This window comes from Podarcis liolepis (genome assembly GCF_965112155.1).
Source record: "Podarcis liolepis genome assembly, chromosome: 3".
NCBI classification, from domain to species: Eukaryota; Metazoa; Chordata; class Lepidosauria; order Squamata; family Lacertidae; genus Podarcis; species Podarcis liolepis.
In genome coordinates, this window is record NC_139557.1 from 18,835,027 (window position 1) to 18,861,355 (window position 26,329).

The 26,329-nt window shown below is 43.7% G+C and overlaps 1 protein-coding gene across 5 annotated transcripts in view; it reads right to left on the reverse strand.

Moving 5' to 3' along the window:
* The window catches only part of LOC310703264 (kinesin-like protein KIF16B), a 97,692-nt gene extending 79,665 nt beyond the window's left edge, over positions 1 to 18,027 (reverse strand). For 2 of the 5 annotated variants that reach the window (XM_083495432.1, XM_083495431.1), the window contains exons 1-8: positions 17,846 to 17,935; positions 9,855 to 9,924; positions 8,344 to 8,457; positions 7,295 to 7,411; positions 6,455 to 6,547; positions 4,876 to 4,985; positions 1,447 to 1,589; positions 12 to 180 (exon numbers count right to left, since the gene is read on the reverse strand). In XM_083495432.1, coding sequence (XP_083351558.1) covers positions 12 to 180; positions 1,447 to 1,589; positions 4,876 to 4,985; positions 6,455 to 6,495 — 463 coding nt within the window. In that variant the 5' untranslated portion in view covers positions 6,496 to 6,547; positions 7,295 to 7,411; positions 8,344 to 8,457; positions 9,855 to 9,924; positions 17,846 to 17,935. Of the gene's footprint in view, positions 1 to 11; positions 181 to 1,446; positions 1,590 to 4,875; positions 4,986 to 6,449; positions 6,548 to 7,294; positions 7,412 to 8,343; positions 8,458 to 9,854; positions 9,925 to 17,845 lie in introns of all 5 variants that reach the window. The other 3 variants (XM_083495429.1, XM_083495430.1, XM_083495433.1) reach the window with 3 other exon arrangements.
* Positions 18,028 to 26,329: the final 8,302 nt, after the last annotated feature.

The following is a 26,329-nucleotide window of genomic DNA, read 5'->3' on the forward strand; positions in this document are numbered from 1 at the left end:
CAGAGACTTACCTAAGGCAGAAATTACATTTCCCAGAGTAACTAGGGATTTGTTAATATTTCCTCCTTCTTTTAATCTGACACCTGTAGCTCCAGTAGCATCTGCTCTCTCACTTCCAGCAAGGTCTACCAAATGTATTTTGCTAACTGTTTCACATGGCATCTCATCATCAAACTTTGCCTACAGAAAAACAAGATGTTGGGCTATAACATGGAAGTCTACAAAGAAAGGAGGAACAGTTTCTATTTCTGTTTCTCAGTTGTAACAGAAATACAGTGGTAGCTCAGGTTAAGTACTTAATTCGTTGCGGAGGTCCGTACTTAACCAGAAACTGTTCTTAACCTGAAGCACCACTTTAGCTAATGGGACCTCCAACTCCCACTGCGCCGCTGGAGCACGATTTCTGTTCTCATCCTGAAGCAAAGTTCTTAACCTGAAGCACTATTTCTGGGTTAGCAGAGTCTGTAACCTGAAGCGTATGTAACCTGAGGTACCACTGTACAGAAAAACTAGGGGTACAACTATACTATATCATTTGCATAGCAGTTCTTTTCTATACATACAAGTAATTTACACACGTGAAATCCTTTTCCAAGACACATAAGTGCCAGAGAAACTGGTGTGAAATGACTTGAAATTCAATACTCTCAACATAAATATTTCCATTTGCAGCCACTGGGGGGTGGGGGAGTATTGTTGTTTACACAGAGAATTCCCATGAATAAAGTTGCATTCCAAGTCTGTCAAGATGAGAAAATAATTCACAATTTTGTTCTCCCTACTTTTCTAGATAACAGTTTAAAAAATTAAGCTGTGCAGGTTGCGTGGAGAATTATACTAGGTAAAAGGGGAGGGGGTATTAATTTCTCCTCCCTTAGAGCCACTCCCTAAATCAAATTTATAACTCCACAAGCCAAATTGAAAGCAACAATTAAAAAACCTGGGAGATCCTCTCAGATGCTCCATCACACCTTCAAAACCTCATTCTCCTGTCAAAATTTTTGTGCTGGATCAAGTGAGAAAGAGCGTGTCCCCTCTCCAACACAAAGTGGTCATAACCAGAACATATACATCTTTTATTAGAAGTAAAACTGTCTTGCGAACTGCCCTCAGATCTTTTGATGAAGGGCAGTATATAAATCAATTAAACAAACAAACAAACAAACAAATACAATTTAAAAATAAACCTAGAGACTAATAGAGTTACATCTAAAAAAGGCTTCAGCCAAAGCACTTCTCATTTTATAAATACTGCATTAAGCACGTATATCTCCTTTCCAGATTTTTTTTTGAGAGGTGGGGCATGGCAAATTTCCACTATTTAATCCGACAAGGAGTGAAAGGTCGTATTTCAAGTCCCTTTTCAAATTTAGTTGAAGCTGAATTTGAGTTGCACCTAAATCTGAGAAATGTCAACAATTCATTGTGAGCTGCTCCTTTTTGTACCTGAGTGAAGTTGACGGTGAAAATGGCATGGGATCGGCTGCTGACATCGTTCATTCCAGTCGCAGCAGTGGTCCGGTTTATGTTTCCTGCTTCCATAAGTTCTTCTACGTCGCCATAATTTTGTACTAAGTGTTTGGACAAGTCTGAGGAAAACACAAACACAAGCCGACAGTTATGAGGACTGCAACCTTTAACCAACTAATAGTGTTTAATCCACCGAAGAGGCGTCCCCAGTTCATCAGGTAACATCTTTTTAAAGTTATCTGCATCTTTAAAATAACTATTTCTAAATGCAGCTGGTGGCAGAGACAATCTTAGAAGAGAAAGCCTCACACAGGTGGCCATGAGGTGGCAATACAGTGGTGCCTCGGTTCTCGAACATAATCCGTTCCATAAGACTGTTCGACTTCCGAAATGTTTGAAAACTGAGGCGCAAAGGGCTGGCTGCAGGTTCAATGGAGAAAACCTAAAAACACACAGCAGAAGCCATTCGACTGCCGAGGCGCATTCAAAAATGGAAGCATTTACTTCTGGGTTTTGGGCATTCGGGTTCCAAAACGTTCTGCTTCCGAGATGCTCGATAACCAAGGTACCACTGTACTTCTTCTAAATTGGCACTTACTGCAACAGATTCATGAACCACCTGAAAGCAAAGTTTTGGATGCAGACAAACCAAAGGCCTCCCTTCATGTCACAGAAGGGACTGATCCAATGGAGGCTCCTGCTGGAGTAAGGGAGAGAGGGAATTTTTTGCCTCTTCCACAGGAGCAGTTTTTGACAGAGTACAGGAAAGAAAAAAAGCTGAAAATCATCTTCCCACCCCCTTTCCTCCAGTGTAACATCACGTGAATGGCACTCTACAAATGACAAGTGTGGATCTAACTCAGGGGTCAGCAAACTTTTTCAGTAGGGTCCACTGTCCCTCAGACCTTGTGGGGGGCCGGACTACCGTATTTTTCGCTCTATAACACGCACCCGACCATAACACGCACATAGTTTTTAGAGGAGGAAAACAAGAAAAAAATATTCTAAATGAAACAGTGGATGTATGATTTTTGTGGTTCATGCTGTGGCCACAGACATGTGATCTGACAGTGAGTTTGGAGTAGCCCAATGCAAAAATCCTGAGGATTCATGTGGATCCATGCTTTGTAACCACATTTTTGCACCACTGCAACCCTAGGCAACAGTGGGTGCGTGATTTTTTTGGTGCAGGCTGTAGCCATGGACATGCTATGTTATCTGATGGTGAATTTGGGGTGACCCAGTGCAAAGATCCTGTGGATCCATGCTTTGTAACCACGTTTTTGCACCATTGCAGCCCCAGGCAACAGTGGGTGCGTGACTTTTTAGGTACAGACTGTAGCCATGGACATGTAATGTGATCTGATGGTGAATTTGGGGTGACCCAATGCAAAAATCCTGAGGATCCATGTGGATCCGTGCTTTGTCACCACGTTTTAAATGGGGAGGGAAGGAAAGCAAAAGTCCCCCCCCCCCAAGCCAGACAGGATATACGAAGTATGATTTCTTTTTTATTTACGGTAAATCAATTTTAATGTCCCTATATAAAATGCCTAGTGAAGCAGAAGTGAATCAGCCACTGTATTAAGGCTAAACGTTTGAAGAACAGCTCTCCATGGGGGGGGGGAGACTAAATTCCATTTTCAATCAATTGTTATTGTGGCAGCAATTATCAGTGTATAGCACACAATGAGGAAAAGAACTTTAAAAAAAAATATATATATATATATATATATATATATATATATATATATATATAACATTCTCACGTTATACTTCTTCAAAGAAGAGTATTAGGCTTTTAATGAAGGGGAGAGGAGAGATGCTGTAATCCTCCTGGCTCAGGAGATTCTGATTTACCAGCCTCGTGTAGAAAGTATAGATTAAGATATTTGATATACAGCATATAAATCCAGAGATTTCCATGTCTCACTCTGCAATCCAGCCAGCTGTTACTTACGAGCAGGGAAGCAGGGTTTCTCTTCCAAACAAGCATACTGTCTCCCTCCAGCAGTACATTGCTTGGAGAAGCTGTAATTTGGAGGGGGCCTGGGGGCAGGGCTCTCTGCTTTTGGAAAAGAAATGAGAAACCTACCATTGTAAAGCAAAAGTCGTTCCCCCCCCCCACCACCACCCAAGCCAGCCCTCTCTCTCTCTCTCTCTCTCCCTCCTGCATGCTTTTGCTTTTCGGCTGCCTGGGAGTCCCTAGAGCACGGAGAGGAGGAAGTGGTGGGCTGGAGCCTGCACGCAGTGTGTGTGACTAGGGAAGGATTAGCAGGAAGGACGGGATCCTTTCCTTAACCCTCTGCTTGCCAGGAGGGCAGGGGATTCCCTGCTCTTTGTTGAGTTTGAGCAAACGCAGCAACAGAAACGGGTGGGCAGTAAGACCCTGAGGCAGAATGCAGGAAAGCTTCTGCCTTCCCTCTTCCCTCCGCCCGCCCGCCCGATCTTATTTTTGCCTATTTTGCCCCTGCGCTCCGGCGAGTCAGCTGCAGGGACCACACATTCGCTCCATAACACGCACAGACATTTCACCTTACTTTTTAGGACAAAAAATCTGCGTGTTATAGAGCGAAATTTACGGTATATTTTGAAGGGGGGAAAAGTGAATGAATTCCTATGCCCCACAAATAACCCAGAGATGCATTTTAAATAAAAGGATGCATTCTACTCATGTAAAAACACGCTGATGACCATCTGCGGGTCAGATTTAGAAGGTGATTGGGCCAGATCCGGCCCCCGGGCCTTAGTTTGCCTACCCATGATCTAACTCAAAGAAAGCATTTTCCCCCCTTCTAAAATGACAATTGGTTAGTCATATGCAAATGTACTGATTTAACTTATTTGAATGATTAAAATGTATTCAACTGACAAACAGTGTTAAGTATTGTGAAGTTAAAGAAAACTTAGGAGTGTATATGCGGGAACTGATCATGCCCTTTTTTTTATTGCAAAATAGTGCATGGCAAGCTTGAATTGGCCGTATTTATTTTAGCAGAAGTGAGACTGCTAGACACGTTAAACATACAGAATGTCAACCTGAAGAGAAATCTGCAGTCTTCCTAAACATTGTGTACTCTCAGGACGCTATAGCATAAATTGGAAGGGGATGGATTAAGCCAATTAAGTTCTAATAAGTACTCTTCCATCACAAGTGCCTTTGATTTATAAGTGAGACCCATCATTAGTCTCAATTAGTAGGACATCACACTCCAGAAGAAATCTTTAAAATTTTCATTGTAACTGGTGACAAGCTACACACAAATTAGCGCACCCAAACAGGGTTCATAGACTTTTATAACTTCGTTTACACTGGCCTTCAATTTACAACAAAGACAAATTTATACAATTAAAAATACAACTGGACGTCCAACAAACAGAAGCATTCAGCTCTTTAAATCCCACCTTCAACATAAGGACCTTCTTTCGGATGCTCACGAATTCTTAAGTTATTTGTTTTTGTAGACTTGCGCCTCAATAAATCTCTGACACGTTCATTATATATTTCCAGGTAACTGAAACAAATATACTTTAATCAGAAGAGAGTCCGAGTTTAAAAGCCTATCCATTAAAATGAATCTCACATAAGCACAACCTTCATATGTGCATTTAAGAACATAAAGAGACCAAGGCCCATCAAGTCTAGCTTCCTGTTCTCATAGTGGCCAACCTGTGGCCAAAACTAATCATGATTCACAGTAGAATACCATTTTAAAGGATAATCACAGTACACAGCATTCCATTGGGTCTCATTGGCTCTTAGGTATAGGCCAGTGGGATGGCAGGTATTGAAATAATTCAAAGTTATTGGTTAGAGGGGTCCTGACTGAAACTGTATAAAAGGTCAGTCACAGCATTGTCCAGGAGCAATGTGGTCTAGCAGTAAGCAGAAGAAGAGGTGAATCACTAAAGACAGACAGTGCAGAGAAAACTCCCAGATAGCTTCTGGCCAGAGTTGACAGCAGAGGGTAAAGTTGGCCTCAGGAAGAAAGAAGACTTCTGAGGATGCAACAGTGTGACATCTTCTTCACTGTGTCCTGATATTCAAGTCCCTGACCAAAAAGAGGATTTCAGGGGAAGTTGAAGCAAGCCAGCCAAAGAAAGCATATGTTTCCAGAAGCTGAAAGCTGATTGTGAGTGACAGCTGGGAGACTCTGTTCATCCTTGCACTGGCCCAGCTAAGTTCCTGACCAGGGAGAAAAAACTTATTATCCTCTAGGAGAGCTAACTGGGATGATGTTAGAAACAGTACACATTTAATGTCAAGCACTGCTGAAGCATTTTTTTCCACATCCATTCCTCTTTGGCTAATTAAACAATCTATGACCTTTTGTTTGTTACTATGTTGTGTTATTGTTGTTTTTATGTTGTAAACCTCCCTGTGATAAAGGACTGTCTAGAAATGTATTAAATTAATATAAATACATAAATATATGATCGCGGTATGACATTCATCTGATCTATTACTGATTTATTATTTTCTGTAAATAAAGGTTGATAAATATAAATATTTGCATTTTTTAACTCTGTGTGAATGGGGATAAGATGTTGGGGTGGCAGCAGGATTGCAAGGGATAAAGAACTAGAGTATGTTTATAGCACATTTGAGGAAGGATTAGTCAACACTTCGGGAAGGTTCGGTAGGATTAAAGAATTCTCCCCCTCCATCTTCCACATTTGGTGTCACTGAAATTAGGTGTAACACCCACAGTCTTTGCAGGATCTTAAATGGAATAGAAATAATAAGCAGGCCATTGAAATAGCTATATGGGTAAAAGGTAATGTACTCCAGACTGAAGTCCTATATGAAATCTTTGCTTTGTAACTGTTTAGTTCTCTCTTCCTCCCGAACATGGCCTATGAACTTCTGCAATAAAATAACCACCCAATGAGCTGAGACATGGATAAGAAAAAGGAAGGCAAAGACAATCAAGACAATTTTGGTTGTATACAGCCATGCAACTGCTACACAAGCATACCTGACCTCTGTCCGAAAAGAGGCTTCATTCCATCTTGTTTTTTCATTTATTCGGTTGAATAATCCTTCACAAATCCGAGGTATTAAACCGAGATCCCCCTGCAACAATGAGAGCCATTGTCATACTGCACTCTGTTTAATGTAGCCATCACAATCTGAAAAAAAACACTGACAGACTATTCAAAGCCATAGGAATTGAGCTCCAGTCATGGAACTGGGCGTTCTCTGCTCCCCTCTATGCATCCCTGTAGTCCCATGAGCCCTGAAAATGGGCTTCGCAGAGTTGCTGAAACAAAAGGCAAAGCAGTGTGCAGCAAGGGAACATTGGCAAAAAGTACACTTTCCCCTTCTGTTTATGGAAGGGCTCCTTCCATTTGTGGGAGACTACTTTCTGGCCCAGTTTAGAGAGTATATCTCAGGCAGATTGAAAAATAAATAAATAAAATGAATCGGCAAATACGAATTAGTTTATCAGGTTTATATCATGCTGTTTGAGATTAAACTTTGTGCCAGGAAGCATGCATTTTTTGCTTCCCAAGTATACAATTTGGGGGAGCCACGATGTTCACATCTGCATTAAGCATGCCCAACTAAAACAAAATATAATGCTACTGGCTTGTACATTCTCTTGTCCATATCTGTGCACAAGCAAATGAGGCCTTGCTAAACATCAAAATTCCTTAAAATTATTCTATTCAATCCAAAATTGCTAGAAAAATATGGTGGTTCCTTGTAACTATTTAGAATATATGTTGCTCATCTTATATACATAGAAGAAAAGCAGCACACTTTTAAAAGGCATGCATTTCTACAAAGTAAAGTAGAATTCTGAAAAGCTTTACGTACAGCATTTCCCATCATAGTATATGACTTCCCAGATCCAGTCTGTCCATATGCAAAAATACAAGCATTATAACCTTCAAAAGCAGATTTGAGGACATCACTGCCAAGGTTCTTAAATACCTGGGAAAATAAAAACAGAGGGAGACTAGCAATGTTTCATAATATAATTAAAAGCAGAAGTTTTAGTTAGTTCTCCTCAGTAGAGTATCACAACATACTATAGAAACTGCTCACTTACTGAAGTGCTTATGAAAGATGATCAGTTCAAGTGTTTATGAAAAAATAGTAATTCTGTGGGTTCTCAAACAGTCTACACAGGTGTACCTTAAGATACATATGATACTGCAGAACATTAGCTTGGGATTTCTTTCCAAAGGCCACTTACTACAACTTCATTTTACTAGAAAACAAACTAGTATGATATATCAAAAGTATTTTTTTCCTTGAACCAATATAAATACACAAAAATATTGCAGAAAAGCTGTGCCAAATCCAACCTTCACAATTTATCACTCAGCAAACTGGATGCAGCCCAGCAGCCATAGTTGGTCTTCCATCAGAGATTCAGTTAATCTCTTTGCTGGGATCCATTTTTGGTTTTTTGACCATGCCACATGGAATCACAAACTGTTTTTGCAATTCCCCTCAGGGTCCCTTCCAACTCTACAATTCTATGATTTGGAGTGCTGCTGTTTGAGACGCAAAAGCCCAAAACTTCTTTAGGAGTGCAAAACTAGTTGTGTAGTTCTTTGCATGCCCTGCTTTTGCAGGCTCCCTTGAACTGCAAGAGAACGGCAAGCTACTATGCTAATTTATATCATAGCTTTCATGGTAAATCTACTGTATAAAGGTTTTTAGCAGCTAAATTGTTTAAAATCCTCTCCCTAACATCTATGGGAATCCAAATGTGCAGTTCTTTGTCACTAATCTATTTGTGAGTCATTCTGGGAGCCTTTTTGGCAGGTTAAAGCACTTTAAATATAAATTTTAAAAATGCACTTTGACACTATATTTTCATTCTGAAAGAGAATTACAGGTTTCTGTCTGCCTACCATTTCCTGAGATGCATAGTTTGGACTTTTTGCATCAGCTGAGAAGTAGGAGAAGTCATATGTGAATGTTTTAGTCCGTTCTCTTCCAAGGTCTCCAGTTCCTCCCTCTGGTATCTAAGAATAAGAATAAGACAGCCTATTACCATATTGCTCCCTTAGATAATAACTATGTATGTTTCCAACACTTCTTCTGAGAGTGCAATATTATTACTGCCGATATATAATAATAATAATTTTATTATTTATATGCCGCCCATCTGACTGGGTTGTCCTAGCTGCTTTTGTCAACAAAATTGATTTAAGCATAAAATAAGCACTTATTGAGCATATGTTAGAAATTGGCAACTGAATAATGTCATAGTTTAGAATGCTATCCTACCAGGGCAGAATGCTTATTTTTGAACATGGCTATCATTATTGTTGCAACATAGTATCTTCAGTTTAAGGTTATAAGAGCAAATCAGAAAGTGTATATAAAACATTTCCTAGGAGAGGTTCTGCATGTTGCAACCTAAAGGTATCTTCTCCAAAAGTGAAATAGGCTGAAAATGAATCGCTTCATAAAATTTGTATCACAACGAAAGGACGCAACACCCTTCCAGTTCGATAGTTTTGACACTGTAACCAACTGTTTGATAGGTGCAATCCCTAGGTTGTACTTATTTATAATAAGCACAAATGCATAGCTTATTTTCAATGCATTTGTTTTCTTCCTTAAATTTTTAAAAAGTTACTATATCTCAAAAATATTTACAAGTATTCCAGTAGGAATAATTTTCAAGCAAAGCTTTTAATTTGTTTGAATATTTGAACCACATTTTGTACACTTTCTTGAATTTCCCCTCTAGTTGTTTTAGTTAAAATACTTTTGGCTACTGGGCAAGAAAAACGAAGTTAATGCTGTGTTCTTAACCCCTGGCTGGAAGCATCAGAGCTTAATAGAATGTTGCAGCTGTAACCTTGCCACTTGCACCAGACAGAGGAGAAGGGGGGGGCAAAGTACAAAGGACCCTCCCATGGGGGGGGGTGTCAGAAGTAGCTTTTGCCCACCATTTGTGCAGAAACATCAAGTGCTCTTTGCCAGCAGAGCTCCCCACTAGGTGGAAGGCAGCAGACCTGGGCAGGACTTAATGAAGGTTACATCACCACCCCACCCAGGCCCCATTCATCACAGTGGACTTGAAGTCTGGATAGCTCTGTTTTACAGCAAGTACAACTAACCTGGCATATTTCTGTAGTCGTTTACTAAGTAAATCCAATATGATAAATCAGGTCCCAGTCAATTTAGGGCACCTGCAAAATCTTTTGTGCAGTTTTCTAAACCAATAATTTCCAATGATAATTTTACACCAGCACTTTGTGGGAAGGAGACTTACTCATCCAGGTCCACTAATCACAAGTTCTGAACCCATCATGACAAAACCCAGAGTTTGCCAGGAGGAGAATAAAAAAAAAAAAAGAGCAAGTAAAGCAAGAAAAAAAATATTTCTATGATTGCTTAAAACACTCACCTTCATATTTGTAATGGTTGTTTTATTTTTCTCCATTGAAATAATAAATTTAGCATCCAAATCCTTCTCCCTGTGAAATTAACATATTACAGTAGATTAAGAAACAATTATAGGGAGAATCTGATAGCTGTTGTCAGCAAACTACTATTTTCCTTAATGCATACATTTTACCATAAACTCTAGTTTCACTTCTCATTGTGGAGTTTTGTGAACAGTTTCTTGCCATAGCACCATGGGGGGGGGGTGTCACTTTTTCGCTTTATATCCAACTCTAATGTTTCCCCTAGTTGCTGAATTAGGCAAGGAAGGCATATCTTACAAGGGAAGGGTTGTCTTGTCTCTGCCTTTCAGGCAGAAAGCACAATAACTAGAAAGCATAAAAGTAAAGGTAAAGGGACCCCTGACAATTAAGTGCAGACAAGAACGACTCGGGTTGTGGCGCTCATCTCGCTTTACAGGCCGAGGGAGCCGGCGTTTGTCCGCAGACAGCTTTCCAGGTCACGTGGCCAGCATGACTAAGCCGCTTCTGGCGAAACCAGAGCAGCGCACCTGCCACGAACCTATGATGAAGTTCATCAGCAATTTTGAAGTGGCTTTCCTAAGCACCCATCTTTGCCTCAGTCCCTCCTCCTCACCAGAGCATACACAAGTAAAATCTAACACCTTGCTCGTCTAGCCATAACTGCCTTCCTACTAAAATTTCATGGGTTGCACCGAGCTCCATAAAGGAAAACAACTTCTTGGCTTATTATAACCAGCAATGACATGCGAATTCCTCAGGGATATTTCCTGGCAGCTCATATAATAAGGTAATATCTTGCAGCACTGTCTTAACCATGTCTCCTCAGAAGGAAGTCCTGTTGAATTCAATGGGGCTTTTTCTCCTGGGTAAGTGAAGTTAAGATTGATCATTTTCATTCTAAGGCTGCAAAGGCAACAAAATGAAGGCAAAACAATTCTGGCTAATTTAGTAAAGGGAAAAGAGTTTCCTCTGCTAAGACGGCACGGCTAATAAAGCTATTAAGGCTTGCCTTCTCATTATAGTGTTGCTATAAAATTTATTTTATTTCATAAAATTTATGCGCAGCTTGATTGGTGGTGAGGTGGGGAAACAAAGAAGAAGAAGAAGAAGAAGAAGAAGAAGAAGAGGAGGAGGAGGAGGAGGAGGAGGAGAAGTTTGGATTTGATATCCCGTCTTTCACTCCCCTTCAGGAGTCTCAAAGCGGCTAACAATCTCCTTTCCCTTCCTCCCCTACAACAAACACTCTGTGAGGTGAGTGGGGCTGAGAGACTTCAAAGAAGTGTGACTGGCCCAAGGTCACCCAGCAGCTGCATGTGGAGGAGCGGAGATGCCACTCTTAACCACTACACCACAAGAAACCCTCAAAGCAGTTCTATAGGTCAGGAACAGATAGAAGGTTTCCAATTCCCATTATTAAAAAAAATCAAGGGGTGGGGATTAAAGGTACAGTAGAGTCCATGCCACAATATATAAAACACAAACTAACAAAAAGCAGACAGATATAATAATGCAAAACGTAAAGAAGATATACAGGTGAAGACGAAACAACAACTACGGAGCAAGTTTGAACAAGCAATCCACAAGGTCATGGTTGAGGGAGCCGGGTATGTTTAGCTTGGGAAAGAGGCGATTTAGAGGAGATATGATAGCCATCGTCAAATATCTCAAGGGCTCACACATGGAAGATGGCGCAAGCTTGTTTTCTCCTGTTTTGGAGGGTAGGACTCAAACCAATGGATTCAAGTTACAAGAAAGGAGATTCCAACGAAACATGGGAAGAACTTTCTGACAGTAAGAGCTGTTTGACAGTGGAACAGACTCCCACAATAGGTGGTAGAGACTCTCCTTTCTTGGAGGTTTTTAATCAGAGATTAAAAACGGATGGCCATCCGTCATGGACACTTTAGTTGAGTTTCTTGCAATGCAGGGGGTTGGACTAGATGACCCTTAGGGTGCCTTCCAACTTTACAATTCTATGATGGTGAAGGGATAGCTCAGTCGGTAGAGCATGAGACACTTAATCTCAGGGTCATAGGTTTGAGCCCCACGTCAGGTGAAAGATTCCTACATTGCAGGGGGTTGGACTAGATTATTCTCACGGTCCCTTCCAATTCTATCATTCCATGATTCTATGACACAAAGCTGTTACTGCTGAACTGCTCAATGAGATGCTGAAGGGAGGGTCATGTGACTGTGCACTGGTGGTTAAGAAATTTAAATGGAAAGTGAAGATAAGTGATTATGTCCCAAACAATCTATAGGCCTCTGTTTAAGAATGATCATAAAAGCAACATATTATCTAGCAATGAAGCATAATAAAGCCAGCTGCACCACAGTGAACTCTGAACAAAAGCTTTTGACTATTCGGCAGTTAACCAAAACGAAGCTTCAGCTTTGAATAAGCAGCTTAACCTAGCAACTGTTTGTAATTTTGCTCATATTCTTGAGAAAGGGAGGAGCAGCAGAAACAGAGCTCAGTGCTGTACCTGTCTAGCTAGTTCACCCAGTTGCCCTTATTTCCAATTTTCAGTGTGATATCTTACAATGGTCCATTAACTACAGTGGTGCCCCGGAAGACGAATGCCTCGCAAGACGAAAAACTCACTAGACGAAAAGGTTTTGCGGTTTTTGAGCTGCTTTGCAAGACGAATTTCCCTATGGGCTTGCTTCGCAAGACGAAAACGTCTTGCGTTTTTTGCAAGTTTGTTTCCTTTTTCTTAACACCGTTAATACAGTTGCGACTTGACTTCAAGGAGCAACTCATAGAACGCGGTGTGGTAGCCTTTTTTGAGGTTTTTGGTGATTTTTGAAGCTTTTCCAAAACTTTTCCGACACCGTGCTTCGCAAGACGAAAAATTCGCTAGACGAAAAAACTCGTGGAACGAATTAATTTCGTCTTGCGAGGCACCACTGTACTGGTGCTACTTTGTGATCCATCCTCTTGAGACAAAGTTTCATTGAAGCTGCAAAAGAGATCAGATGAGTTCAACAGTCACTCAAAACAGAACACGTCTCAGAAGCACTACCATGGAATATGGTGCTTGTGTAAAAGACAGTAGCCTGTCTATTGCAGAAGAAGAAGAAGAAGAAGAAGAAGAATTTATTATTTATACCCTGCCCATCTAGCTGGGTTTCCCCAGCCACTCTGGGCAGCTTCCAACAAAATATTAAAATACAATAGTGCATCAAACATTAAAAGCGTCCCTAAACAGGGCAGCCTTCAGATGTCTTCTAAAAGTCTGGTAGTTGTTTTTCTCTTTGACATCTGGTGGGAGGGCGTTCCACAAGGCGAATGCCACTACTGAGAAGGTCCTCTGCCTGGTTCCCTGTAATTTGGCTTCTTGTAGCGAGAGAACCGCCAGAAGGCCTTCGGAGCTGGACCTCAGTGTCCAGGCGGAATGATGGGGGTGGAGATGCTCCTTCAGGTATACTAGACCAAGGCCATTTAGGGCTTTAAAGGTCAGCACCACCACTTTGAATTGTGCCTGGAAACGTACTGGGAGCCAATGTAGGTCTTTCAAGACTGGTGTTATGTGGTCTCAGCGGCTGCTCCTAGTCACCAGTCTAGCTGCCGCATTCTGGATTAGTTGTAGTTTCCGGGTCACCTTCAAAGGTAGCCCCACACAGAGGGGATTGCAGTAGTCCAAGCGGGAGATAACTAGAGCATGCACCACTCTGGCGAGACAGTCCGCGGGCAGGTAGGGTCTCAGCCAGAGTACCAGATGGGGTTGGTAAACAGCTGCCCTGGACACAGAATTGACCTGCGCCTCCATGGAAGAGCAAATATTTAATCCTACCAGCCTTAGAAAATGTAAATGTGTTTACAAGTTGGGCATATGATTTCAATATCTCCACCGACCATGGAAATAAATGTTAAGTATCCTTAGGTAGGAAAACCCAGCTCTCCACTCTGGTTTGTGCAGAGATGCAGTATTCTTCACCAATACTTTCTGAAGCCTCTCTTAATACTTATAGTAACCAAATTGCTCCCATTCCAGCTTTCAGTTTATAGCAGGGAGGAGCATGAAATCACGAGTCCTGAAAGTCTGATAACTTCAGAGAAGTATTACCAAAATTACAACTCCATTCCAAATTACCAAATACTTCACCTTCAACAAAGTTACTACCAATAACAACTTTTAAAATAAAAGATCTCCAAACTGGCAACATCCCCTTTTCAATTAAATTCAGGGGGGGGGGGGACACATCAACCAAGGTTTTGTTTTTTTTCTGAAATCAATAGCAATAGAAAATATTTCTGAAATTGTCAAAGTTGTTGAGTCTCAAGTCAAGTTAACGTACAAGAAAGGCAAGCACTTTCAGACCCCAGAAAATAAGTCAATGTTGTGGCACCAGAGAACCCCTAAACTGTGGGACATCCCCTCTTTGAAAAAAGCAGCAAATGCCCAAGGCTGTTTTGAGTTCAGAGCACATGCTTTTAGATGTATCATGTTCTGTCGCAAAGCAGCAGCGTTGTGTTCAGAGAGTGGGAATGCAACTTAGGTAACACTTATACCCAAGGATAACAATTTAAATGTTGTTAGCCGCTCTAGGGAAGAATGGGATACAAAACCAAAACAATATCATCTAAAAGTAGCTGATAGGGCGTTTCTTGTGCAGTCATGAGCTGACTAGTCTGTTCTGCTTCAACAACATGGGCCACGTTCAAGGCTCTTGTGTTAATTTACAGGGCCCTTAACAACATGGGTCAAGGATATCTTAAGGACTGCCTGATCCCTTATATCATGGCCCAATCACTGAGATCTTTGGGGCTCATAACTTCTGGAAACTGTACATTCAGTCTAATGGGTCAAAGTCTGTGGATCTCCCTCCCACCTGAGATTAGACAGCTCCTTGCTGAACTTCAGGCCCATGACCATTATTTTGTTGTTGTTCCAGCAGGCATTTTAAGGTAGTGTTTGTTTTATTGTCCCATTTTTTGTGGATTGTTTTTTATGTACACCACTTAGAAATGCAAGTTAATCATGTGGTATATAAATATCTTAAATAAAATAAGCCAACAATGGCCAGTGTTTTGTTCAGTAGTGCTACAAGAATAGAGTTCTGTTATGCTCCAAAAACTGCAAGCAGCAGCTATGGAAAATCCTTGTTTGTGTATTTTCAAGAACTTAAAACACATTTTCAAGAAGGTTACATAAAGATAAATGCTGTGAGCTTTATTGACTTTGTTTCAAAGCAAAAGATGCATGTACCACATTTACAGATTGTTTAAAAAGTACTCTGTCATGGTCCCTATATACTGTATGCAACCACTTCTCTGTGTGTTGAGCATCTATGTGTACCACAACCACAAGATCCCGCACTGCTTGAATAAGGTTATTGAGTTCCAACAGATTAAACACACAGAACTGTTAAGGACAGAATGTTTTCTAATGCCAAGGAGAAGGATTACCTGTCAAATATCTTTTCAATCTTAGACACTCAATCTGAAATCTCATTATACTGCTTACTTCTTTCAAATTAAATTTCACCACACTAGTTTCATTCATTGAAATTATACCCCTTAAATTACCTTTTCTAAATCCTGTCAGACTGGGAAAACAACATAGTTCTACTCACAAAGAATCATACAATTTTAGAATTGGAAGGAAGCCCAAGGGTCATCCAGTCCAACCCCCTGCAATGTGTGTAGGGCATATATCAGGAGTGCTCTGATGGTGTTTCCTGCTTGGCAGGGGGTTGGACTCGATGGCCCTTGTGGTCTCTTCCAACTCTATGATTCTATGATTCTATATGTATGCAGAATGATGAACAGGGTTAATTGCTTTTAGCTCCACCTCAGCTTCATTTATTACCGTATTTTTCGCCCTATAGGACGCATTTTCCCCCCTCCAAAAATGAAGGGGAAATGTGGGTGCGTCCTATGGGGCGAATACAGGCTCTCGCTCTCCAGGCTTCAGAAAGCTCTGCACAACCCTTCGGAGCCCGGCACCAAGCCGCGCCGGCCTCCGGAGGGTCGCGCAGAGCTGCCTGCATTTCGAAGCCTCTTCAGCGCACCCAGGCTTTGCACAGCTGTCCGCAAGCCTGGGGAGACCAGCGCGGCTCCCTAGGCTTGCGGATAGCAGGCTGTTCTGGGGTCTGGGGTCGGGGGAAGCTCGGGCTTCCCCCGCGCCAGCCCCATGCCTGGGAGGAATTTTTTTTTTCTTTATTTCCCCCCCCCCCAAAACTAGGTGCGTCCTATAGGGCAGTGCGTCCTATGGGGTGAAAAATACGGTATTTCAGTAACCACACATGTGAGGGAAAAACCCCAATGCATTTTCACAAGTAGGTGCTCAACATATTCCCTACACTGGTCACTTGCAAACTCACCCCAGAACAACTACAACTATGTAGGGAGATGCTGAGTTGTGGCACCTTCCCACGCTAAGATGACTTTCATAACAACTTTGAAACAAATAGATAACATATAGAGCTATAGAGGTGTGATAAAACCCACCTTCCTACATGTCTGGCTGACATCTGCCCTTCCAAAGAACTGACATGAACCTTTAGTGAGTTTGCAAGAAGCCGCCAGGGACAAAACGATCAATCATCACCAGTTTATACAAAAGCACAAGCTCAGCACAAAGCATCATAAAATTACTTTGGCAGAGTTTTACAGCTGGCATGCTTTATTTAAAGGGTGTGTGTGTGAACATATATGCACATTTAAGCATGTAGTGTGTACACCTCCTCAATAGATAGAACACTCTTGTTTTTAACCCCTTTGGACACCAGAAATATGTTTGCCAGTGCCTTGTATGAACAGAATTCTAAGTGTGGTGTACTGGTTAAGAGTCCTGGACAAGGCCCTGGGAGATCAGGGTTCAAATCCCCACTCAACCATGAAACTCACTGGGCAACCTTGGGCCAGTCACTGCCTCTCAGCCTAACCTACCTCACAGGGTTGTTGTGGGAAAAGAATGGAGAGGCGTTATGTACGCCACCTTGAACACCTTTGATGAGAGGCAGGCTATAAAGGTGATGAATAAATAAGTAGATAAATAAAAATACATTATACTTTCCCAGATCTAATAAATTAGGGTGACCAGATTTAAAAAAGGGGGGGGGGGAGAGAAGAGATTCTCCTGTGCCCTTTATTTGTTAGTTCCAGGGAAGAGACTCTGGCAGCTGGGGGGGGGGGGAGTCAGAGCACCTCCCCAAAATGCCAGTCACAGGAGCCTCCTTCGCACCTGGCTCCCCAACAGGCGTGACAGCACATGCCACTGTTCTGCTAACCTAGCAATGAGGCTGCCAGCAAAGTTTACAGGGTTTGAACAACAGAGTTCAAAGAGACACCAAGGGTCATCTAGCCCAACCCCCTGCAAGGCAGGAAGCTTTTGCCCAACATGCGGCTTGAACCCCCAGCCCTGAGACCGAGCTATCCCAGGATGGTTTACACCGGCATCTCATCCAGCAGGGAGGCAGTTTGTCCTTTTACTACACAGAAATGGGGCATTTCAAGCAGGTGCCCTTGTCTTGTTTTGTTTTCCTTGTGGGTACCACTCTGCCAGAACCTCTTCTGTAGAAGGAACGAATAAAAAGGCATAGCTCGGTCGGTCGCTACAGCAAGGAGATTCCCAGTATCAAAGTCGTGGGTTCGAGTCGCACGTTGGGCAAATGACCCCCGCCTTGCAGGGGGTCGGACTAGATGACCCCCAACTCTCCAATTCTAAGAAAGAGGGAAACTGTTCTCTCTTCTCAGTCTCAATATACCAATTACTCTTTTTTTCGGGTTTTTTTTTTGTCCCCCCCCCCGCCCCCAGCCCATCATTGCGCCACGACACACACCCGGGAGCTGACAGGTGAGGGAACAAGTTCTGCGCGTGCGCGTGACAGTCGCGGCCGGGCGGGGGAGGGAAGACCCACGAGGGGAGAAGGTGGGGGGAAAGCGAGCGCGGGGGGCGGAGTGCGTGAGGGGAGGGGGCGGAGGGCACGAGCTCCTCTCGCTCGGCTCTGGCTGCCTCACCTGCGGTTTATGGGCCGGACTCGGACAGCCACCTTCACCGACGCCATGGCGCCGAGACCCCCCTCCTCCCCGCCGCCGCCGGCCTGCCTACTCCTCGTCGCTCTCCCGGACGCGGCCCGCTCCGCCCGGCGGCTCCCCGCGCGCTGCCAAAAGCCGCCCTCCGCCTCGCCCCGCCCTTCAGCCGCCCCGCGCGCCGCTTTCGACTCCCGCAGCACCGCCCTGCAGCGCCGGGCGCCGATGGTGTAAGGGTGCCGCCGGCGGACAAACACCGCCGAACGCGTTGCGCGATCACCCGCCTGGCCCGGACCCTGGGGAGGACCCAGCGGCTCTCGGAGGCGCGCGAGAGAGAAGCGGGGTAGGGGGTGGGTCAGGCCCAGGTTAAAGCGGCGGGAGGGGGGGATGATAGAATCGTAGGCTTGGAAGGGGGACCCCATCCCCCAGCGTTGTCGAGTACAGCCAAACCCCCCTGCAAGGTGGCAATATGCACACACGCACATGGCGATCGAACCTGCAACCTTGGCATTATCAGCAAGCGCCACAGGTCTGGGCAACCGAGGTAAAATGCCAACAGCAGGAGTTGGAAGGGACCTCCTGGGGTCATCTAGGCCAACCCCCTACAAGGCAGGAATATGCACACACACACACACAGACAGATTGAACCTGTGCAATGAGTGCAGTGAGATTGAGTGGGGGGGGGGGAGGCTCGGTTAATTTCATTGTACACGGGTGGCGCTGTGGGTTAAACCACAGAGCCTAGGACTTGCCGATCAGAAGGTTGGCAGTTTGAATCCCCGCGACGGGGTGAGCTCCCGTTGCCCGGTCCCTGCTCCTGCCAACCTAGCAGTTCGAAAGCACGTCAAAGTGCAAGTAGATAAATAGGTACCGCTCCGGCAGGAAGGTAAGGCGTTTCTGTGCGCTGCTCCGGTTTGCCAGAAGCGGCTTAGTCATGCTGACCACATGACCTGGAAGCTGTACGCCGGCTCCCTTGGCCAGTAAAGCGAAATGAATGCCGCAACCCCAGAGTCGGCCACGACTGGACCTAATGGCCAGGGGTCCCTTTACCTTTACACAGGTTGTACATTGACAATAAAGGTATTATTATTATTATTATCATTATTATTACCTGCAACCTGGGCATTAACAGCAAGTGCCACAGTTCTGGTAAAACGTCAACAGCAGCAGGAGTTGGAAGTGGAACCCCCAGGTGTCATCAAGTCCAACGCACACACCCCGCCCCCCAGCAAGGCAGGAATATGCACACCCACCCATGGGGATCGAACCTGCAAGCTGGGCATTATCAGCAAGTGCCACAGGTCTGGGCAACTGTGGTAAAATGCTAGCAGCAGGAGTTGGAAGGGACCCCCCCAGGCGTCATCAAGTCCAGCCCCCCTGCAAGGTAGGATTATGCATGCACACACAGGGATCAAACCTGCAGACTTGGCAAGCACCACAGGTCTGGGCAACCAGGGTAAAATGCCATCTAGCCCAACCCCCTGTGAGGCAAGGAAGTTGTTTTGCCCATCATGGGGTTCGGAACCAGGATCCAAATCAGGCCAGTGGCGCACCTAGTCCAGGGATGGAAAGAAACACCAGGATGTGAGTGGTGCAGAAGCTGTCAAAAGTCAGGTGTCATCCTTAGCTTAAAAAAAAAATCTAGAAAAACCTGGGCTAGGTGCTGGCAGGAAGAACCAACTGCACAAATGTAAGAAGGGGGATGCCTGGCTTGCCGGTAGTACAGTGGTACCTCAGGTTACATACGCTTCAGGTTACATACTCCGTTAACACAGAAATAGTGCTTCGGGTTAAAAACTTTGCTTCAGGTTGAGAACAGAAATCATGCTCTGACGGCGTGGCGGCAGCAGGAGGCCCCATTAACTAAAGTGGTGCTTCAGGTTAAGAACAGTTTCAGGTTAAGTACGGACCTCCGGAACGAATTAAGTACTTAACCCGAGGTACCACTGTACATGTGAAAAAGATCTAGGGGTCTTAGTATACCGCAAGCTTAACATGAGTCAACAGTGTGATGCAGCAGCAAAAAAAGCTCATGTTGTTCTAGGCTGCATCAACAGAAGTATAGTGTCCAGATCAAGGGAAGTAATAGTGGCACTCTAGTCTTCTTAGTCAGACGACACCTGGAATACTGTGTCCAATTCTGGCCACCACAATTTAAGAAGGATGTTGACAAGCTGGAATTTGTGCAGAGGAGGGCAGCCAAGATGATCAAGGGTCTGAAAACAGCCTGTTGAAGGAGCTGGGTATGGTTAGCCTTGAAAAGCGAAAACTGAGAGGAGATATGATAGCCATCCTCAAATATCTCAAGGGCTGTCACATGGAAGATGGAGCAAGCTTGTTTTCTCCAGTTCTGGAGGGTAGGACTCAAACCAATGCATTCAAGTTACAGGAAAGGAGATTCTGACTAAACCTCAGGAATAACTTTCTGATAGTCTGAATTAATGGCAGAAGAAGCTCTCTGGATATTTGGGCATCTAACTCTGGCTTTTCCAATCTTACTACACACATCTAATGGGAGGGGGCAGATGAACAATTCAGAGCAAGTTCACAGTTTAAATTGGGGTTACAGATAGGTAGCCGTGTTGGTCTGCCATAGTCAAAATAAGAAAATTCCTTCCAGTAGCACCTTAAAGACCAACTAAGTTAGTTATTGGTATGAGCTTTCGTGTGCATGCACACTTCTTTCTTAGTTTAAACTGGGTGAGAGGCAGAGCTCAGAGTTGGATGAAGGTGAGGCACGCTCTTCAATGCTAGTTTTAAGTGCATGGCTTTCAAAGAGGATTAGACACATTCATGGAAGATAAGGCTATCAGTAATTAGTAGCCATCATTGCTAAGTTCTGTCTCTGCTGTCAAATGCCGAGATTTGCAAGTGCAGGGAGTTCTACTGCTCAGCCCCCAATACCTTCCCGCACAGATGCTGGTCTAGACGGGCCTTTGGCCGGCCTCTGCTTATGTTCTTAAGAATATTTATTCATTTCCCTCCCTTCTGATGCAAAAGCGCCACTGGGGGCTGTTTACAACATTTGCAATGGAAATGTTATAAAAACAATATTTAAAAATAACCAGCTCAGGAGGCGGGAACAGCAGTTAAAACCACCAATGAAAACAGTATCTGCCACATAGGAATAAAATGGACTTTAATCACTTAGGGTGAGGGCCAGCTAGCGACAAGGCATTCCAGAATTGGGCTGCCTCTCCTTCCCTTTGGGGATGAGGCAGTAGCTGTGCATCTCAAGGCAGGGCTGGGAGCGACCTCTGCTCCAAATCCCGCTCAAATGCGCTTCTGTCCTAGATCGGATCCAGAGAATGGCTTTTCCTTTGGATCTTAGTGAAAGGGTCGGGGATATGGAAAGATGCAGTAGTTGCAGGATTCCTGCAACGTGATCCCATGGGCATGTGCACAGCAACATCTTTGCAGCTGCATCCTGGACTAGCTGAAATTTCTGCAGTCTTTTCAAAGGTTGGGCCACATTCAGGTAGTCATTCAGGTCACTGTTCTTCAACCGTGAGTCCTCAGATGTTTTGTTGGACTACAACTCCCATCATCCGCCACCAGCTTAGCCAATGGTCAGGGATGATGGGAGTTGTAGTCTGGTAACACATGGGACCCAAGTTTTAAGAACACCAACCCAGGTAAAAGCCAAGCAAAGGAACACCCAGGCTGTCAACCTGAGGAGTACTACCCCATCCAAAACAGAGCTCAATGGCAATTTCAGAGTCCATTTCTTGCCTAACCAGGAGAGCCTCTGCCTTGTTGGGATTAAGCTTCAATTTGTTAGCCCTCATGCAGCCCTTAACTGCATGAGATCCGTTCAAAGTGTCAGCAGCTTCCTTGGTATTACAGTGGTACCTCGGGTTACATACACTTCAGGTTACATACGCTTCAGGTAACAGACTCCGCTAACCCAGAAATAGTACCTCGGGTTAAGAACTTTGCTTCAGGATGAGAACAGAAATCGTGCTCCAGCGGCAGCAGGAGGCCCCATTAGCTAAAGTGGTCCTTCAGGTTAAGAACAGTTTCAGGCTAAGAACGGACCTCCGGAACGAATTAAGTACTTAACCCGAGGTACCACTGTATATGAAAGGGACTTGGGCAGGTGGGAACTTCCCTCAAGGCTAGCTCTAATGTAATACCCAGGAAATGTAAATCAGAACTTTTATATTGGGTTGATTTAGACAGTCCCCCCCCCCCTTGGCTCATTTTGATGTTTCTTTCTGAGGTACGGTGCTGGTGGGAATGAGCAAGGGAACGGTCTGTGCGCAGAATTCAGTTTTTAAACTTGACAAAGAAAGCTGTGCCAAAATTGATTTCCCAAACTAGCAGCCATCATTGAGGCCTTCCCAGAGTTGTCATGGATCACAGAAAGCAGCATTGTGAGCAAGCAGCTTGAGGGTGTGCTGCTCAATTTGCTCCAAGCTGCGAGACTGCCATCTCCCCCCCCCCCATTTCCTCCCTCTCCAAGATTGATCTGTGGCTCATGAAATATCAGCAAGATGCTCTTATTCAGGGAAAGCTTTGAAGGCAATGTCATCTCATCACAGCTGTAGATCAGCCCATCTCCAGAACTATCCTTTCCTTTGATCCCTGATCCTGAGCACTTGGGGGGGGGGGGGGAGGAAACTGCTGATCAACCCATCAGCTGATCCATTCTGTCACTCTTTAAAACTCTCTTTCTGTGGAGCACCAGGGATGCCACAGCATTCTTCATTTCTTGCTGAGCCTCATGCTGTTATTAGCTATCGCTGATAGCCTTTTTTAAAAAAATTGCCTCCACTCTAAGGATTTTACTGCCCATTGTTTACATTTTGTCCTCCTGTCATCCACTCCTTGTACCACATACTCCATAGTGTATTAAGAGTCAGCAATCATGTTTTCCTCCGTCAGCTTCCCAGGGAAGATGGCATTGATTTCATAGGAACTGTGCATTTGTGTGCCAGCCTTGAAACATTCATCTTCCTAAAACACCGGTAGAGCTTGCCCTCAAATGGCTATGCATGTGAACATGCTGCAGTAACTATTTTGTTCTTGTGGAGTCCTAGGCAAGAGGGTACGTGGTGCAATTTTCTCTTTCCTGCAGAGGGGACTTGCATTTTTAAAAAAAGTTTTAAAGGCAAAAAACCCAATAAGAATTTCAGGTATTATGTAATTATTCAGCACCCAAAGTTTTATCGCCCTATCACTCTGCCAGGCATCTCACTGTAATAATTATGCATTTCAAAACAAGCAACTTTCCCTCCCTCTAGTGGTCTACCTGGTGCATTGGCAAATCTGAAGACTTCCAGTAAGATCAAAGAAATTTAACAGCACACGAACGGAGCATTATTTTGCAAGAAACACAAATACATAAAATACACAACTTCATGGGTAGAAATGCACATGCATTTTTATTATCTACACAGCAAAGGGCTGCAGAGTACACGAAGCTGATACAGAAATATCTGAAGATAATGAAAATCCTCAGTCAAAATACCACTGAAGACAATGGATATTTTTATAACACCTCTCTTGGGTGGGGGTGGGGGGGTGGATTTAGATCCAGGCAAGAATTATTTCAGAGTAGATGATCATTATAATTAGAAGAAATCCCATTTTTGCTTAAATTCCACAATAGAAGCCTGGGGCTTTTCAGATATATGCAGATATATTTTCAGGCTGTTGCTATAATTCTGAATCTGTTAATGACTCCTTTTCAGACATTTTTAAAGCAGACCCATCCATGAAGCTTTCCATTCTTAATATGCCACTAAAGCTTATAATGTGTGCAAATTTCTGCACCTCAGGCAGCTCTTAGGAAATGAGCATATTATTCTGATTTAACTATCAGAAAGACTCTGAGTGGATTAATTGGATGAATTAATTGTGTAGACTAGAGTGGAAGATTGAAGACATCTAATTTCGAAACAAGTGCAACTGTAGCATCTTTACTGTTCCTCCCTTATTAATTTTCCTGTCCACAAATCAAGGAACCCTGAAGATGTATAGAATCAAACACCCCTCTTTGGAATCCTACATCGCTTTTCCAGTGGCACAGAGGAGATGTTGTACCCTAGTCGTTTTAATGGCAGAACAACATCCTTCATTGAAATAAATAAGGCAAGCCTCTGGTGGTTACTGGGTGGGTTCTGTGTTCTTATCCTGTCCTCTGTATTTAGAAGTAGATAGGTAGCCGTGTTGGTCTGCCATAGTCAAAATAAAAAAATTCCTTCCAGTAGCACCTTAAAGACCAACTAAGTTAGTTCTTGGTATCTTCAGATACACTGTATGTATGTATGTGTGTATCTGAAGAAGTGTGCATGCACACGAAAGCTCATACCAAGAACTAACTTAGTTGGTCTTTAAGGTGCTACTGGAAGGAATTTTTTTATTTTGTCTGTATTTAGAATTACTCACTAGATTGAGTTGGTAGTCTTTTACATGGCTGGGGGTGAGGGATTGTACCCTGAGCCTAGTTTCACCTAGTAGTAGTAGTAGTAATAATAATAATAATAATAATAATAATAATAATAATAATAATAATTTATTATTTATACCCCGCCCATCTGGCTGGGTCTCCCCAGCCACTCTGGGCGGCTTCCATAAAAACCAAAAATACAGTAAAATATCACACGTTAAAAACTTCCCTGAACAGGGTTGCCTTAAGATGTCTTCTGAATGTCAGGTAGTTGTTTATCGCTTTGACATCTGCTGGAAGGGCGTTCCACAGGGCGGGCGACACTACCAAGAAGGCCCTCTGCCTGGTTCCCTGTAGCTTTGCTTCTCGCAATGAGGGAACCGCTAGAAGGCCCTCGGCGCTGGACCTCAGTGTCCGGGCAGAATGATGGGGGTGGAGACGCTCCTTCAGGTATACTGTACCGAGGCCTAGAAGGCAGGGGAGCCCAACAAGCTGCACCAACAAGCACAAAACAACCCCTCTGCAGCGCCACATATCCAACATTGGAAAATGCCAGTGACCTCTCCTACCTGGGCAGTTATCTTTCCACAAGGTCAGACATTGATGCCAAAATCCAGCATCGCCTGAGCTCTGCGAGTGCGGCTTTCTCCCGATTGAAGTGCAGAGTGTTTGAGGACTTTTGCAGGGAAACCAAAATGCTTGTTTACAAAGCTATTGCACTACCAACCTTACTGTATGCTTGTGAAACGTGGACCACTTATAAACGCCATCTCCAACTCCTTGAAAGATTCTATTAACGGTGTCTCCGAAACATTTTGTACATCACTTGGGAAGACAGGCGAACTAATGACAGTGTACTGGAAGAAGCAAAGATCACCAGTGTCGAAGCAATGATTCTTCAACATCAGCTTCGTTGGATTAGTCATGTTGTTTGGATGCCTGATTATCATCTTCCAAAGCAAGTACTCTATTCTGAACTTTAAAATGGTAAGCATAATGCTGGTGGTCAACAAAGGAGATTCAAAGACTCTCTCGTGGCAAATCTTTAAAAAATGTAGTATAAACCCCGACAACTGGGAAACACTTGCCTGTGAGCGCTCTAATTGGAGAACAGCCTTTACCAAAGGTGTCCTGGGCTTTGAAGATGCTCAAACTCAGGATGAAAGGGAGAAACACACTAAGTGGAAGGCATGCTTGGTAAATCCTCACCATGATCAACTCCCGCCTGGAAACTTATGCCCCTACTGTGGAAGGGTGCGTGGATCCAGAATTGGCCTCCACAGTTACTTATGGATTTGCTTTTTAAACCGTGTTTATGGAAGACAATCTTACTCTGCTACGAGTGATCGCCAAAGAAAGAAGAAGGCACATTGTTACCTCAGGTTAAGTACTTAATTCGTTCTGGAGGTCCGCACTTAACTTGAAACTGTTCTTAACCTGAAGCACCACTTTAGCTAATGGGGCCTCCTGCTGCTGCCGCACTGCCGGAGGACAATTTCTGTTCTCATCCTGAAGCAAAGTTCTTAACCCGAGGTACTATTTTTGGGTTAGCGGAGTCTGTAACCTGAACCGTATGTAACCTGAAGTACCACTGTAGTCTTTTACATGGCTGGGGTGTAGAACGTGAAGACACGTTCTCATTGCTCAGGGAAACACCTGACAGGAATAGATAAAGAGATGCATTCTTATTAATGGTGTTTAAACGAGTGCTTACTCCCATAAAGACTCAGAGACCCTTGGCAGATGCTTGCAGGATATGTTCCGGCTGGCAATTGGCAGCTGGCCACGGAGAAGCATTGTGTACAGAAGCTGGAAGATTTACAGAGCAGCTAATAAATATCAAGCATCTGCGAGAGTCAAACAGACCTTGAGGATCCATATGGTTCTAAGGCTGTGTCAGGAGATAATTCACTTCCCCCAGGACTTGACCCTTGCCTTGCTGAAGAAAGGGGTAAAGTCTGCAGTTAATGATGCTATCTGTAAATATGCCAACTCAGAAATAAGCCCCACTGGACATAAGAAGAACTTTGCTGCATCGGGCCAGTGTCCCGTCTAGTCCAGTATCTGATTTTCACATT